This window comes from Mustela lutreola, chromosome 4 (genome assembly GCF_030435805.1).
Source record: "Mustela lutreola isolate mMusLut2 chromosome 4, mMusLut2.pri, whole genome shotgun sequence".
Lineage (NCBI taxonomy): Eukaryota > Metazoa > Chordata > Mammalia > Carnivora > Mustelidae > Mustela > Mustela lutreola.
The window spans coordinates 172,954,182-172,969,079 of record NC_081293.1 but is presented as its reverse complement, the minus strand read 5'-3'; the positions used below and the strand labels follow the sequence as shown (position 1 = coordinate 172,969,079).

Sequence of the window (14,898 nt, the reverse complement as noted above, 5' to 3'; positions counted from 1 at the left end):
TAATTTAATTCTCAAAGTCTTATTATGAGAAATAACAGTCTTCCACCTTCCCATTTTCCACTCTAAGAGGTAACCACTTTCAATATTGTTTTAGCAGATTCCCTGAGAATTTACTTACCCATCTCTAAATCTCCTATTTATGTAACTCTTCTCACACTCTTTTAGTCTTTAGCTTTAAGCACTACCCATTGACCTCTTACGATGAAGAACTTATTAAGATGGAGATCTGGCACCCTGTCCTGTCCTCACGCCCCAACCTCCCATGCAAACTTCCTGTCACACTTCGACACGGATACGTCATAACTCCGGATAGTTCAGTCTTTAAGATTATAATTATGTAAATGCTATTCACAGCTGGGCCAGGGAAACACTGGGTTTGATTATTCTTTCTGGAATAATAACTTTGTTTTTCTTGGAATTAGTAACTCTATTTTCTATGTATTTCTGTCTAATTCAACTCTAAACTCTGGTGTAGCTCCTCTCTTTATATACTCAAATATTTGGAGCACTCAGTTGAATTTTTTTTTTTTTTTTTAAGAAATCTATCTCAGAACATCCTAGACCTCTCCAGTCTAGACCCACTGAAACTCTTGCACTTATGGGCTGTCCCTTTACTTACCATTCTGGGATTACCTTTACCTCACTCTTGTTTTAGATCCTTGTTTTCTAGATTCCAAGTCATTGTCCACACATCTTCCAGTAGTTTCCTGAAGAAACATACAGAGGACATACATTTTTAAAAGTCTCTATGGCTAAAAATGGCCCTATTTGCATTTTCATGATAATTTTAATTGCTATGGAATTATAGGTTAGAAATCATTTTTCCCCCTCAGCATGTTGAAGACATTCTTCCATTGCCCTTTAGCTTCTAGTATCCTACTAGAAATCCAAAGCTTATTTTGGTTTGATAGGAATTTTGAACCTTTGAGAAAAAGTATGTAAATTTGAACTTCACTGATCTTTGCCAGTACTGTACTCTGTCTTCCACTGTTTCTAGTGTCCTCTGTTTTGCTGTCTCCACAGGATAAATACCCCAGCTTCTGTATTGGTGGGTCTGGGTAGTCACCCAGCTGTCTAGTATGGAGAAAGGGACATGGGGTCTAACTTCTTCCTAAAGAGATTTGCAGCAAGTCATTCTGTTTTCAGCCCTACCTTCATCCGTGTCCCCTATCCATCCATCCATCCTATCTGCCAGTACCTGAGCGTTCAGGGGATTCTGTTGTTTTCAGTTTTCCTCGCTACTAGTTAAGCCTTCAGCTTTTGGGGGACTGCTGAGAAGTTCGCACATTCCAAACTCTACTTGCTGTCGTCTCCTCCTCCTTTACCCCTGAGTTTACACCTTTTATAGAAAAGATCCCTTATTTTGTATTTTAGCGAAATTTCAGGGGGGTGAAGGGATAGGGGCATACATTTATTAACCTGCTTTCTTTAGGAGGAAATCCTGGGGTGGGTGGTATCAGGGAGCGAAATCGTTTTTATAAATAAATGTTTCTTTAAGAAAGGACCTCCTTGAGATTTTCCTATTTTGTCTGTATACATATAATGAGATGAAATAACCTTTAATAGTGAGGAATAAATCCCCTCTGTTTCTACTAGAGATGCATTTACCTACAGGTCACCAAGGACTTAAATAGGAAGATTGGATTTCCGGTCCTTCTCTTCCTCTTCAGATACTTCCAGTGGACAAAGGGAGTGGTTCAGCCTTTCTTAACATTTTGTGGCCAATCTTAGTTTAAAATAACAAATTAAAAAAAAAAAAAACAAATTGATTTCACTCCTTTTTAAAAAGAAGTTGGGTTCCCCACCCACCACTTCCTGCTTAGCTTCCTAAGAAAGATGTTTGGAAAAATACCAGCTATATTCTCACTGGATAGGGATTTTAGTAATGATTTTTATCAAACCACTTGTGGGATTGAATGTCCTTTGGTGAGAGTGATCCTGATGGAAGGAGATGAACAATGTTACTCACCATTATCCTCTGATCTCAGTACACCGAGCCAAGAAATAGGCCTCGAGTTCCTGCTGTATGCCAGTCAGCATGTTAGCATTTAAGCCAAAATGGTATCCCTTGTCCTCACTGAGTTTGTATTCTAATAGATGCTGTGATGTGATAGCTCCTATTAGGGGACGCTTACCACACGACACCACTCTACCTGATTGAATCCTTAGCACAACCCCACAATGTAAGTCTTAGCATTCTCATCTTACAGATCAGGAAACTGAGGCTTAGTGGTTTGCCTGAGTTCATCCAACTGATATGTACAGGAGCCAGAATCTAAAGCCCGAGTCCATTTTATTTCAGAGTCCATGTTCTTATCTGTCTTGTTTAAAATGAGACAGTCAACAAAGCAATCTCACATACAGTGTTTTATTTGATCTTCTTTTGTCCAACACAGTGAAGGCTCTCATTTTTTTTTTTTTTTTAAGATTTCATTTATTTATTTAAGAGAGAGAGAGAGAGAGCATGTGCCAGTGCATGAGGGGAGAGGTGAAAGCAGGCTCCCTGCTGAGCAGGAAGCCCCATGTGTGAGTTGGGGCGGGGGGCTTTGGGGAAGGTGTCTCAGTCCCAGGACCTTGGGATCACAACCAGAGCTGCAGGCAGCCACTTCACCAACTGAGCAACCCAGGTGCCTCCAGAGGGCTCTTATTTTTTAACTGGAAGTAGTTCTTCTCAGCTTGAGAGATTTGGTAGAAAAGAAAAATCACTAATTAATTGCATCATTTAGGGGGATGCGTCCTCTTTTCTGCTTGCTTTATTTGATGCAGTTTCTTCATGAACAAATGCTTGAAGATAAAACTTATTCGTAGAACACAAATTTTAGTTTAATTACAGTAGAGAAACTTAGCTATTTTAAGGAACTCTGTGTTGAATAATTTTCCAAGCAAACAAAATAGTTTGTCATGCAAATGATGGCATTCTAATTTCCTTGTATAAACACCAGTTTCTCATTCTTCATTTGTTTGAAATGTTTAGTCCTTAGTTGCTGAGGAAAGACAGAGGAGTCAGTACGGGGCTCCTTTTCTTTAGCTTCGTTAAATTGTCCCAAATGTTTAAAGGCACCCCGGATTATCATAGAACAATGCACAAGGAAGACAATAGTAAAACTAGAGGGAAAAAAAATAGTAAAACAGAGAGGCAGTATTTCAGATTTCTTTGAATTTATAAGCAGAAGTCAGAGGGAGTTCAGTGTTAGCAGGAAACTCAGTTCAAATTAGAGAATCTCGAGAAAATCTTTCTCATTGGTAAACTGATCAGTATTTCCACCAAACATTCATTGACGACAGGTGCTGCTTAGAGATAGGTGCTTTCTGGGGATAAATTATGTTTAAGAACAAGATGTCTGCCAGCCAGGACCCATGGTCTGGCAGTTAAGTTCTGTGACCTGTGTGTGAGGCAGCCAGCTGGTTTAAAAGCCAGAGCCTCTGAAGCCTGGCTCACAGCAGACAGAGAGAGGAGTGCTGCTCCACGAGGAGGGAAGGACAAAAGTAACGTGGTAAAGAACCAGAGAGGCAATGCTGGAGAATGACGATGAGGCAGAGACCTTGTCACCTTATGGGGCACGCAGGTTCTCTGTAGGAGAAGAGAGGACAAGTCCATTTTGAATTGCCCTGTACAGAATGGTTCAGAACAGCATCCATATATGTTTTACAGGTTTAAATTTAAAAAAATGCAAACCACTTTCCCATTTATCCCATCAGCCTTGATGATAATAGCAAAGAAGGCTTTATTTTTATCTTCCGGACACAGAGGAGCAAACTGAAGCCGGGTTAATGATTCACCGGAGGTCACAGCATGTGTTCCAACCTGGCTTTGGACTTCAGTCTTCCAACTCCAAATTCTGAGCTTTTCCCACCATTCAGGAACGACTGCACCCAAGGAGACGAGAGGGGCAGATTGGTCTGCACACTGGATGGCACAGACCGTCTCACCCAGGCGTGTGCGCAGGGGGGATGCGTGGGAGGCACAGATGGACGCCGTCAGGAGAGATATATACATGTTCCCAATACTGTGGAGGATGACGGATGGCTTTGCAGGGACCACATACTGTAGTGTGTGCACCTCATACCCTCATACCATAGCAGAGGTCAGCAGGAGCTGTTGCTCTCTTCTTTGCTCGCTTTGCTCTGTTCAAACTATGGATTAACAGATGCCTCGCTCAGATCCAGCCCTTAAACAAAATAGTGGCAGAGTGATTCTCTGCTCTATAATCATTATGAGGATGACCATCGAGGCCTCGGAGCTCACTGGAAAAGAAAAAGTAGGGATAAATGAAGTTGATCTCTGTATGTCGTGTTAACAATGGATTTGGCATTTAATGTTTTCCTTGGACTTAGAAGACACAATGACACAATGACATCAAGGCAAGGGCAGCCGACCACAAAGCTGTAGCATCGTTTGGAAAAAAAATATACATATATTCATATTCATATATTTATGGTTTGAATTAAATTTTAGATTTGATTTGGTTCAAGAAAGTTTTATAGCGTGGTTAAAATGTGTATTTTCAATCTGAAGGTCAAATAAATCTGTGCTTCTGAGTATAAGTCGAAGAAACACAGAAGAACTGCTTTATGTGGAAGAACTTGCATCCGATGACATCACCGGAAATCTGAACGATAAAATCATTTTAGAGTTTTCCCAGAGTTAAAGGGGTGTCTTATATGGACACCCTCCTTCCCATGATGGGTAATTTTAGTTTTGAGTTTGTTTGTTTTTTTTTTTTTTAAATACGATTTATTTATTAGAGAGAGAGGGAGAGAGTGTGCGTGAGTACGGAGGGGCGGGACAAAGGGGCAGAGAATCTCAGACTCTGCACTGAGCAGGGAGCCCAAGGTGGGGGGATGGGGTGGGGCTCGATCTCACAATCCTGAGATCAGGACTTGAGCCCAAACCAGGGGTCAGAGAGGATGCTCAACCAGCTGCGCCACCGGGCACCCCTCGGTTTGGGGGTTTTAATGAGAGATTGTTTTAGTTATATGTATTTTAGGCATTCCTGGGGACGCTTAAGTTATGGTGTTGCTAAGCCATGGCAAAGCTCACCGCAAGAAATGAGAGGCGCTGTCATGCATGTGGTCAGTGCGCGGCTTCCTGGCAGAGAGACTCAAGGTGTTGCAATATTGCTTACTTCTGGGCACTCCGCCCTTGCTTCTGCCTTCAGGGCCCTTCTGCTGCAGCGGTATGTCGTAAACTGGCCAGTGACTCTAGGAGGCGAGAAATAAGAGAAGTAACTCAAGTGGGACTTACAAGGATATAAAATCAATCCAGAAATCTGCATGGTGATCCCCAAGGCATAGTAAAGTTATCTCCTGACCAGCAGCAGCGGCCATGTCTGTGTTTTATTTTCAGGATGTTGTGCGTTTTCGGGGCTGCTTTGGTTTTCATCATAACCAAACATCAATTTTGGAAAAAAAAAAAAAAAGGTTAGGTATTTGGGAAAACAAAACTATCCCATGGTGTAATTTTTCTCTGAAGTTTACTGTCTGGTATGGTCTTATCAAAGGCAGAAAAAAATGGATCTAGCATACAATTATTGACTATTTGGTCTCTTTGTAACCTATGGTGTACATGTAGTATTGTTCATATCTAGAAATCTCTTAAATAAACCATGAAAGAGAGTTTGGAGAAAAACTGGCTTGGAGTGCTGTGTTCACAAAATTTCTTCTAATCATCATTTTAAGGCAAAAATCTTTAAAGTAAGGCAATGAGATTTGAGCAGATTGAAGCTGACCAAGAGTACTGCATATGTTGAAAATCAAAGTGCTTATAAAGTGGGCTACCCTTAAGAAAATATTACTTTATCTTTTGAGCCAATTTTTATTTTCAGTGTGTTAGTTTCTAAGATATTATGCAACCATGTCTATATTATTTCTGTCTTTACATGAAAGAAGTAAATTAAAACGAATAGCAGTGATTTCGGTTTTTAAATCATAGGAGTAGTAGAAAATCAGCTCAATTTTCTAGATCTTTTATTTCCCCTCCCCTTTTTGGGCAAAAATCATGAGCAAAGAAACTCAGCGTTCACGCTTTTGACAGCTCGCAATCTTATTATCAGTCCACCCCCCCCCCCCATTTCTCTGCTGCTGTCCTAGCTCAGCTATTTTTCACTTAGTTGTCCTGATCACATCTTTGCTTTCCTATAGGTTGTTTTTTGTTTTTTTTTTTTTTTTACAAAACCGCCAGAATTATGTTTTTATAATGTATGTCAGACCGTGTCACGTGCTGCTGGATTTTGATTACACTTAGAATAAAAGCCAGAGTCCTTTCTACCGCCCCTGGAGATCTGTCTGGCTCTATTTCTCTTCCTCTTCTGCTTACACTCCTGTACCCATCCACCCCGTGTGTGCTCTAGTTACCTCCCAGTTCTTCAGTAACTGGCTTGACCCAGAAGGTGGCCTGGCACTTGGTATTTCCACTTCCTGGATTGCTTTTGCACCAATCTTATCAGCCTTGCCTTCTTGTCTCTACTGACTCATCTTTTTTTTTTTTTTTTTTTTTTTTTAAAGATTTTATTTATTTATTTGACAGAGATCACAAGTAGGCAGAGAGGCAGACAGAGAGAGAGGAGGAAGCAGGCTCCCCGCAGAGCAGAGAGCCCGATGTGGGGCTCGATCCCAGGACCCTGGGATCATGACCTGAGCTGAAGGCAGAGGCTTTAACCCACTGAGCCACCCAGGCGCCCCTTTACTGACTCCTCTTAAAAACTACCTTCGGAAAGATCACCCAGCCCAAGGCAGCTCTTAGCCTTCTACTAGGCTATCACTCCGCTTTGTTTTCATTTATCGTTTAAGTAACAAATACTTACGGAGCACCCACTTTGTGACAATAAAGTTCCTGCCCTAAGGGAGATGTCATTGCAGTCAAGGGGGTTTGTCAATAATCATCACTCCCAGGGGCCCATACCCTGACCCAGTGACATAAAAGGAGCAGAAGATCCATGACGCCCTGAATTCTGCCAGCATTAGTGAGAAGAACTTTCAGGGAGCTCATTCTTTCTCACACTTTTACTGTTTATTTCTGCAAGGTACCTCTGCAACTGGAGAAGGGTCGAGGTGCCTGTGGCACAAAGAACACAGCCAAAAGGCTCTAGCAACCCCTCCCCCCAAACTACTATGCACATTCTTGAGCAACTCACATTGTCTACTTTTTGCATTAATTTTGTCACTTGTAAAATGAGGTAGTCCTATCCCTTTCACGAGGTCCTTGAGTGAATGAATTATGAAAGTACTTGATAAATAGAGCACTAGTCAGATGTCCCATTCAGGTGAGTATCAGATATTGCCCGTAGATTTCTTTCAATTTGTGGACACTTTTTTCCTTTCCTCCCAAGGGAGCTTCTTAAATATGTGTCTTTGTTTACTTGTCCTTTGGGTAAACAGCGCTGAATAATATTTAGCTCGTCTCTGGTGGCCATATTTTATTTTGATTCTATCCTAACAGCATTAATTTTTTGTTCTTCTGCAGTACTTTGGAAGTTTGCTTGTCATTTTCTGTGTGGAACTGGCTTGTGGTGTTTGGACATACGAGCAGGAAATTATGGTGAGTTCAAAGTGGGGTATAGTCACGTTCTGGAACAATATTCAGTTCAGCCTTTTGAATCATATACTTTGGAGTTATTTAGACACATGATTGTGGTTTTGAATGTTTTGTTTGTTTGTTTGTTTGTTTATTTGTTTGTTTAAGTAGGCTCCATGCCCAGAGGGAAGCCCAAAGCGAGGGTCAAATTCATGACTAGGAGATCAAGACCTGAGCCTAGATCAAAAGTCAGAGGCTCAGTCCACTGAGGCACCCAGTGCCTCTAATTTGAATGTTTATCCTGTATAATAACAATGCTGGTCCTATTTCTGAAAATGAACACTTTCTTGTCTGTGTCTAAAGTGTAGTTTTAAATCATAATTTGTATAATTTTATTTGCTGTACTGTATGTCTTTAATTCCACAGGTCTCTAAAACATCATTGTAATAGACCAGAATAATACATGTCCTAAAATCATTTTTCCAACTTCTCAGTATATAATAGGAAAGATTTACATTCACAACAAGATCTGGGAAAACTTGAAAATCTACATGTAAGCCTCATAAAGTGCCCATCTCAGCTGTATTCTGATGACTAGGAAGCATGAATTTTCTGTTTCCAACAAGCTGAGCCAAATTCCTTGAAGAAGAAGTATATTTGAAGAGTTGCTGTGTGTTTACTTCAGCCTCGAAACACTCTTGACAGTTTGAGACTTGGCTACATGAAAACAGCTCTTAAGCATTTTTCTCTTTCATTTTAGGAATTGAAATCAACTTTCAGAGCGATGTGAGAATGAGCAAGGATAGGGGATTTTACCAGTCCCGTTGGGTGTATCACTTGCTCCTCACCTCCGCTCACATAGGGCGTGATGACTTTCCTAATGTTTGCCCGCTTCACAGGTGACAGGTGCTACATCTATCACCCATGAACTTGAGCCCCTTTGCATGTCTGTTTTCTGGCTGTTCTCACCGTGGCAGGCCAGGTTTGTCCCCTCCAAGTACCACAGAGTAATTCTGTTTTGGGAAGATGATGTTTTTCTTTTTCTTTTTCTTTCTTTCTTTCTTTTTTTTTTTTTTTTTTAAGATTTTATTTATTTATTTGACAGAGATCACAAGTAGGCAGAGAGGCAGGCAGAGAGAGAGGAGGAAGCAGGCTCCCTGCAGAACAGAGAGCCTGATGCAGGGCTCCATCCCAGGACCCTGAGATCATGACCTGAGCCGAAGGCAGACTTAACCCACTGAGCCACCCAGGTGCCCTGGGAAGGTGATGTTTTTCAACAAGAAGTTCTCAGACAGTTTACAGGACAGAATCAGAATAGAGGGGAAAGCAGAGGAAGAAAGGGTAGGGACCGGGCATTCACATTTGTGACAAGTTCCCCAGATGAACCTTTAACATTGGAACATGTAGAAGCTTTCAAGAAGAGAGGGAGATCATTTTGTATTTGTTTCAGAGAGGTATTTCAGTACTGAAAGTGAAGTCCTTTCGGTACCGGTACTGATACTGCGGTATATCTGTTACTGTATTGTGAGACTGTTTTGAATGCTAAGTGGTAATTACAGACTAATGAGTACTTTGCATACTCTAATTTGCATGTAAACGATGCTTAGGCGCAGCCACCCATCTGAACCTGCCTGAAAACACTCCTGCTTCCCATCCATGTCTGACAACTCTTAGTAAGAAGAGAGAATTTATGATTTTTTTTTCTATTAAAAATTGAAAAGTCAGGGCAGGTTCTGACTAGTTTAATAAAGTTAAAAGCTTTCTTCAAAATGAAATCTCCTGTTAAAATAGGAATGTTCTTGCTGTCTTTGAGAATCATATTTTTCACTCCATCCCTAGAAATATCATATATTTCGGGGAGTGAAAGAGTAGTTGGTGGCTCCAGACTCTGGTTCTGGGTTTCACTGGTAAAGAGACGGTCGCTTCTAAATTTTTTTGTTTTAAGGAAGTACCTGTATCTCCTTGACATTTAAGCAACAGATAATAGTCCTAGAATTAGTCCCTGATCCTTCACCACAGCTTTTCCTTATGTTCTTTTTGATAATTAAAAGGGATTTAGGGGCGCCTGGGTGGCTCAGTGGGTTAAAGCCTCTGCCTTCAGCTCGGGTCATGATCCTGGGGGCTGGGATTGAGCCCCACATAGGGCTCTCTGCTCAGCGGGGAGCCTGTTTCCTCCTCTCTCTCTCTGCCTGCCTCTCTGCCTACTTGTGATCTCTGTCTGTCAAATAAATTAAAAAATCTTAAAAAAAAATAATGATATGACATAAGAGCTATACAAACCGTTTCAAAATCCATAGAAAGTAAATTCATTTCTAAATCCCTTTTTTTATTATTTAGGATTTTATTTATTTATTTGACAGACAGAGATCACAAGTAGGCAGAGAAAGGCAGGCAGAGAGAGAGGAGGAAGCAGGCTCCCTGCTAAGCAGAGAGCCCAAGCGGGGCTCAATCCCAGGACACTGGGATCATGGCCTGAGCCGAAGGCAGAGGCTTTAACCCACTGAGCCACCCAGGTGCCCCTCTAAATCCCTTTTATTTATTTTTTATTTTTTTATTTTTTAAGATTTTATTTATTTATTTGACAGACACAGATCACAAGCAGGCAGAGCAGAGAGCCCAATGTGGGGCTCTATCCCAGGACCCTGCAATCATGACCAGAGCTGAAGGCAGAGGCTTTAACCCACTGAACCAGCCAGATGCCCCTGTCATATCATTATTTGTTAAATCTCCCAAGTTATAACAAATATGAAATGAATTAATTTAAGGGATTTGAAAGGAAATGTTTTGATTCTAATATAATCTAATTTTAGAAGATACTTTCTTCTATTCAGTTGGGGGCCATCTTCCTGGTGTCATGGTGGTACTGAATGGATAGACGCTGCCCTTGAAGTTGAGTGCATAAACCACTGTTTGCTTATGTAAATCTCCCCCATTAAGTCACCCGGAGAAAGCAAAGGCTGTTGGGGCTGTTTCCAAGGGAAATGTGGAAAATGGTTCCTTGGAAGAAAAGTTTGTCAGAATTTTTTTATTGCTTTTGCACTAATGGCAGTGTGAATGAAAAGTGCCATTAAAGTTTATTAGCTGCCAAATTTTGCAGAACCCAGCCTTTGCATAGAATGGGCTTTGTGCTCTTAGCTGTTCCATGCAAGAAGCCAGTAAGTGTGTGTTTTCCTTCATGGCCAAATCACAGTATTTTGTGCCAGAACCTCAGTGATCTCCTCTGTTTTTTTTGCCATATTTGGTCTCACATCAATTGTGGTTACAAGAGGGAAACAACTTATATTTACTTTGTAAAATAAAATGTATAATAAGACTATTCTAATAACCAAATCAAGAGATTTGACATCAGTCTGTTTCCCATTATTTCTGTTGTTTATACGTGGTCACCTCCTATTCATGATTCCTTCTTCAGAAAAATCTGTCAATATTAACTGTTTCAGATTATAGACTTCTAGAGATTTACTTCATTTCCAGTTTTATAGACTCAAAGAGATATGAAAAAATAATGTCTAGTGAGTAGCTTGAAATTTGGTTTAGTTCCCTGAATTTTGTTGAGACCATGTGAACATGAAGTACGCACAATCAGGCTAAAGGAGCAAAGTTGTGTGCCCAAGTGTTACCATGTTTTCTTTTGTATGTACATTTCCAAGTAATAAAAAAAGAGAATTAACAAAGGAAAACAATAAAAAACTTTTGTGGTCAGGAATTTTTAAGCTACTTATACTGATACTGCTATTTTTAAAATAAGATTGCAAAATAGTCCTAATCTTAAGTTAGCGTCAGGCTTGCTTGGCTAAGCCTGGTCTGTATTACCACATACATCAGATATGGATGTCTGTCCAGTTTCCCAGTTATGCATTCTAAACATAATACCACATGTGTGGGGAGACGAGGATGTGTATGCGTCAGTTTCCCCCCAGGGCCCTGGAGATAAAGCACCACGTGATGCGCTGACTGGATTTTCAGCCAAATGTTGTGTTGTGTACCTTAAGCTCTGCCATGATTAAACACTCTGTTAAGGGACACGGTGCTTGGTGACGTGGGTCTAGAAGCACAAAAAGTGCTTTAATTTGTGAGGTATTCTTCATAAATTTCTAGCGTGCACCCAAAATCCAGTTTGGGGAAAGATATTTGCACACTTATTCCAGAACGAGGCATGGCTTGAGCTGAATTCTTTCCGTTCTTAATTCCTATCCCTTTATTTTTGGTACTACAATCTGCAGTCACTTCATTTTTTAGGAAGGTTTCATGTATTTATTTGAGAGAGAGAGAGAGAGAGCAGGAACATGGAGAGAGGCAGAGGGAGAAGCAGACTCCAGGCTGAGCAGGGAGCAGGACATGGAGATCCATCTCAGGACCATCCAGGACTATCCCAGGACTCCAGGATCATGACCTGAGTCGAAGGCAGATGCTTAACTGATTGAGCCACGCAGGCCCCCCTGCAGTCCCTTCAAAGACTGACTCCATAGCATTATGGAATCAGATCCAAGGGCATTTCTGGGCTGGGATCATTTATTATGAGGAGCTCTTCAGCCAAACATGTAGGACGTACAGTAAACCACTTGTTTTGTGATTTCCTTCAGCTTGACATTGGCATTAAATGATGTTATTTTTTTTTCTTTTCTTAATGTAAAGAACTTCCTCATTTACTGCAAACATCTACACATAGAGATTGTTTCATAAGTAGCTAATAACCTTGAGCTTAATTTAGGCCGCAAACAAATACAAATTTTAAAATAGTATTTCTTAATTGCAATACATTCCAATATGTGTATGAGTGGGGGAGCAATTGTTTTTGGGAATATGGGAATGTTTGTGTGTCTGAATGTGTGTGTTTGTGTGTTCCAGTTGTGATATTTTGTTTGTTATCTCCAGGTCCCGGTTCAGTGGTCAGACATGGTCACGTTGAAAGCCAGAATGACAAATTATGGCTTACCTAGATACCGGTGGCTTACTCATGCTTGGAATTTTTTCCAGAGAGAGGTAAGTGCTACAACTTCTGAGGTAGAGGGTATGGAATAAGTGGCATACTTTCAAAACACATGTTCAAAGCTGTGGCTTTGGTCATTTTCTCTGCACTGAAAAGTTAAGCCTGTGATTCAGTTACCACTGATGTAATTCTTTATTGAGAAATTCCTTAAGTGACACCATGCCCTGCTTTTCTTCCTGTATTTACCATTTCCCCTTCATTTCACGTGGTCCACGTATATTTTAAGAATTTCTTAAAAGCCATTTTGCTAAACTACTGTGAAATTTCCTCTTTCTGAACGTTTCTTGATAAACATCCAAGTTTTATTTGAGGAGATAAGTTTTCATGACTTTTAGAGCTGTCTTTATTTTAAACAGTTACAATGTTTTAAAAAATACTGGCTCTCGTTTGTGAATTAAGCATCAGTATATCATTAAAAGTATGAGTTTTCTAGTCAGAAAGACCTTGGTTCAGATTCTGGCTCTGTTGCTTACTAGTCCATGAACCTCTATAATTTCCTTAGCTTCTTTCAGCCTCAGTCTCCTCATCTGTAAACTAGGGATAAGACCAGTACTTGCCTTCTTGGGTTTTTGAGAAGATTAAATGGGATTGTGGGTTTGATCTCATTTAGCTTACGCTTATTGACGATAGCATGATAAAGCATAGGTTCTTTTTGCTTTTCTTCCTAAGTTCCATAGAGCCTCGCATGCATTCATCTTCTCAAACACGGACTATATGTAGATTTTTAAAATCTGGTGACTTGAAGTTCACCACTGGTATGGCTACAAACCAAGCTCTTCTCCCAAGCTGTTTCCTTGTGATTGGAGATTCCTGGGTGACCAAGTATACCTGTTTCTTTCCCATCGTTTTTGAGCTGAGCCACAAGACATGTGAGAGTCAGTGTCTTACAGGATGAATATCCAACTCTCTGCCCAGTTACTCTATCTGGGATATGGGCAGAGGTTTCAGTCCAGGATAATGGCCAAATTTGGCTCTTTGTGTTACCGTTGTTGAGATGGTGAAAATTATCATTGTAACACAGATTTCCTATTTATTTAAATGCTTCCTGGCTTTGTTTGTTTACCGTTCATTTGTACTAAAAACAACATGAAGGGAAAATAGATGAGACATTAGGGAATTTATAGTAAGCTGTGTTCAGCTATTGCCCTGGATAGAAGCTGCTCAGATTTTCTTTATTTTCTGTGGTTTCTGATGTAGACCATGATAAAAAAGAAGTTTTTTCAAGGGGCTCCATCTAGATAGACAATGTATAACATTGCAAATGATAGTATGTATGTTTTTAGCTTTATTGTGTGGTAAGTTCCCTCCTCCATATCATAGACCTATTTCACACAAAAGGAGGATGATGACCTCTGGGCACCCTGAACGGATTTTTTAAAGGCTCCCATGCTAGTGTGTCAGGGCTGCGGCCAAAATAAATGATCACAGACTGGGTGGCTGAAACAACAGGAATGTGTCATCTTACAATTTGGGGAGCTAGACGTCCGAGATCAAGGTGTGCAGGGCTGATTTCTTTGGAGGCCTCTCTCCTGGTCTTGTAGAGAGCAGTCTTCTCCTTGTGTCTTCACAAGGAGAAGCTCTCCTTGTCTGTCTTTCTTTTATATGTGTCTGTGTTCAAATTTCTTCTTCTTATAAGGACATCCATTATATGGGATTAGAGCCCATCCTTGTGACCTTGGTTTAATTTAATTACCTCTGTGAAGATCCTATCTCCAAATATGGTCACATTTTGAGAGCTAGAATTTCAACATGAATTTTGGGGGCAGGGAACACAGTTCCGCTCACAACACCTGGCTCCTGCAATAAATTGTAGAGCTAAAAGTGACCTCATCAGGCCCCAGTTGTCCTGATGACTCCTTCAGTGCACTTCTGGGCATGGACCTCACTGTCAAGGACTTTCAGATGAACCCTAGGGATCTTTTTAAATATCTTTCTAAAAAACTGATTTTTAAAAATGTATTTACTTGGGGTGCCTGAGTGGCTCAGTGGGTTAAAGCCTCTGCCTTCAGCTCAGGTCATGATCCCGGGGTTCTGGGATCGAGCCCTGCATCGGGCTCTCTGCTCATCAGGGACCCTGCTTCCCTTCCTCTCTCTCTGCCTGCCTCTGCCTGCTTGTGATCTCTGTCTGTCAAATAAATAAATAAAATCTTTAAAAAAATGTATTTACTTGTTTATTTTAACTTAATGATTGGAGAACCAGCTTTGAAATAAATAGGCTCTGCCACACACTAGCCTGTGGTCTCCGCAAGTTGTTTGACCTGTGAAAACCTCACTTCCGCTGTAGGTTAAATGGTGGCGGTATTTTTTTTCCAGTTTGACACGATGCTAGCAAGAATGGCTTTATCTCATAATGTGATTTTAAAGGAGGTGGGAAAACTGCAAGGAAATGTAGATC

General features: G+C 40.7%; 1 protein-coding gene across 2 annotated transcripts in view; it reads left to right on the top strand.

The window, feature by feature from the left end:
• Positions 1-14,898, top strand: part of TSPAN12 (tetraspanin 12) — a 64,813-nt gene that overhangs the window by 29,336 nt on the left and 20,579 nt on the right. For both annotated transcript variants that reach the window (XM_059171680.1, XM_059171681.1), the window contains exons 5-6: positions 7,463-7,537; positions 12,389-12,496. In XM_059171680.1, coding sequence (XP_059027663.1) covers positions 7,463-7,537; positions 12,389-12,496 — 183 coding nt within the window. The remainder of the gene's footprint in view (positions 1-7,462; positions 7,538-12,388; positions 12,497-14,898) is intronic.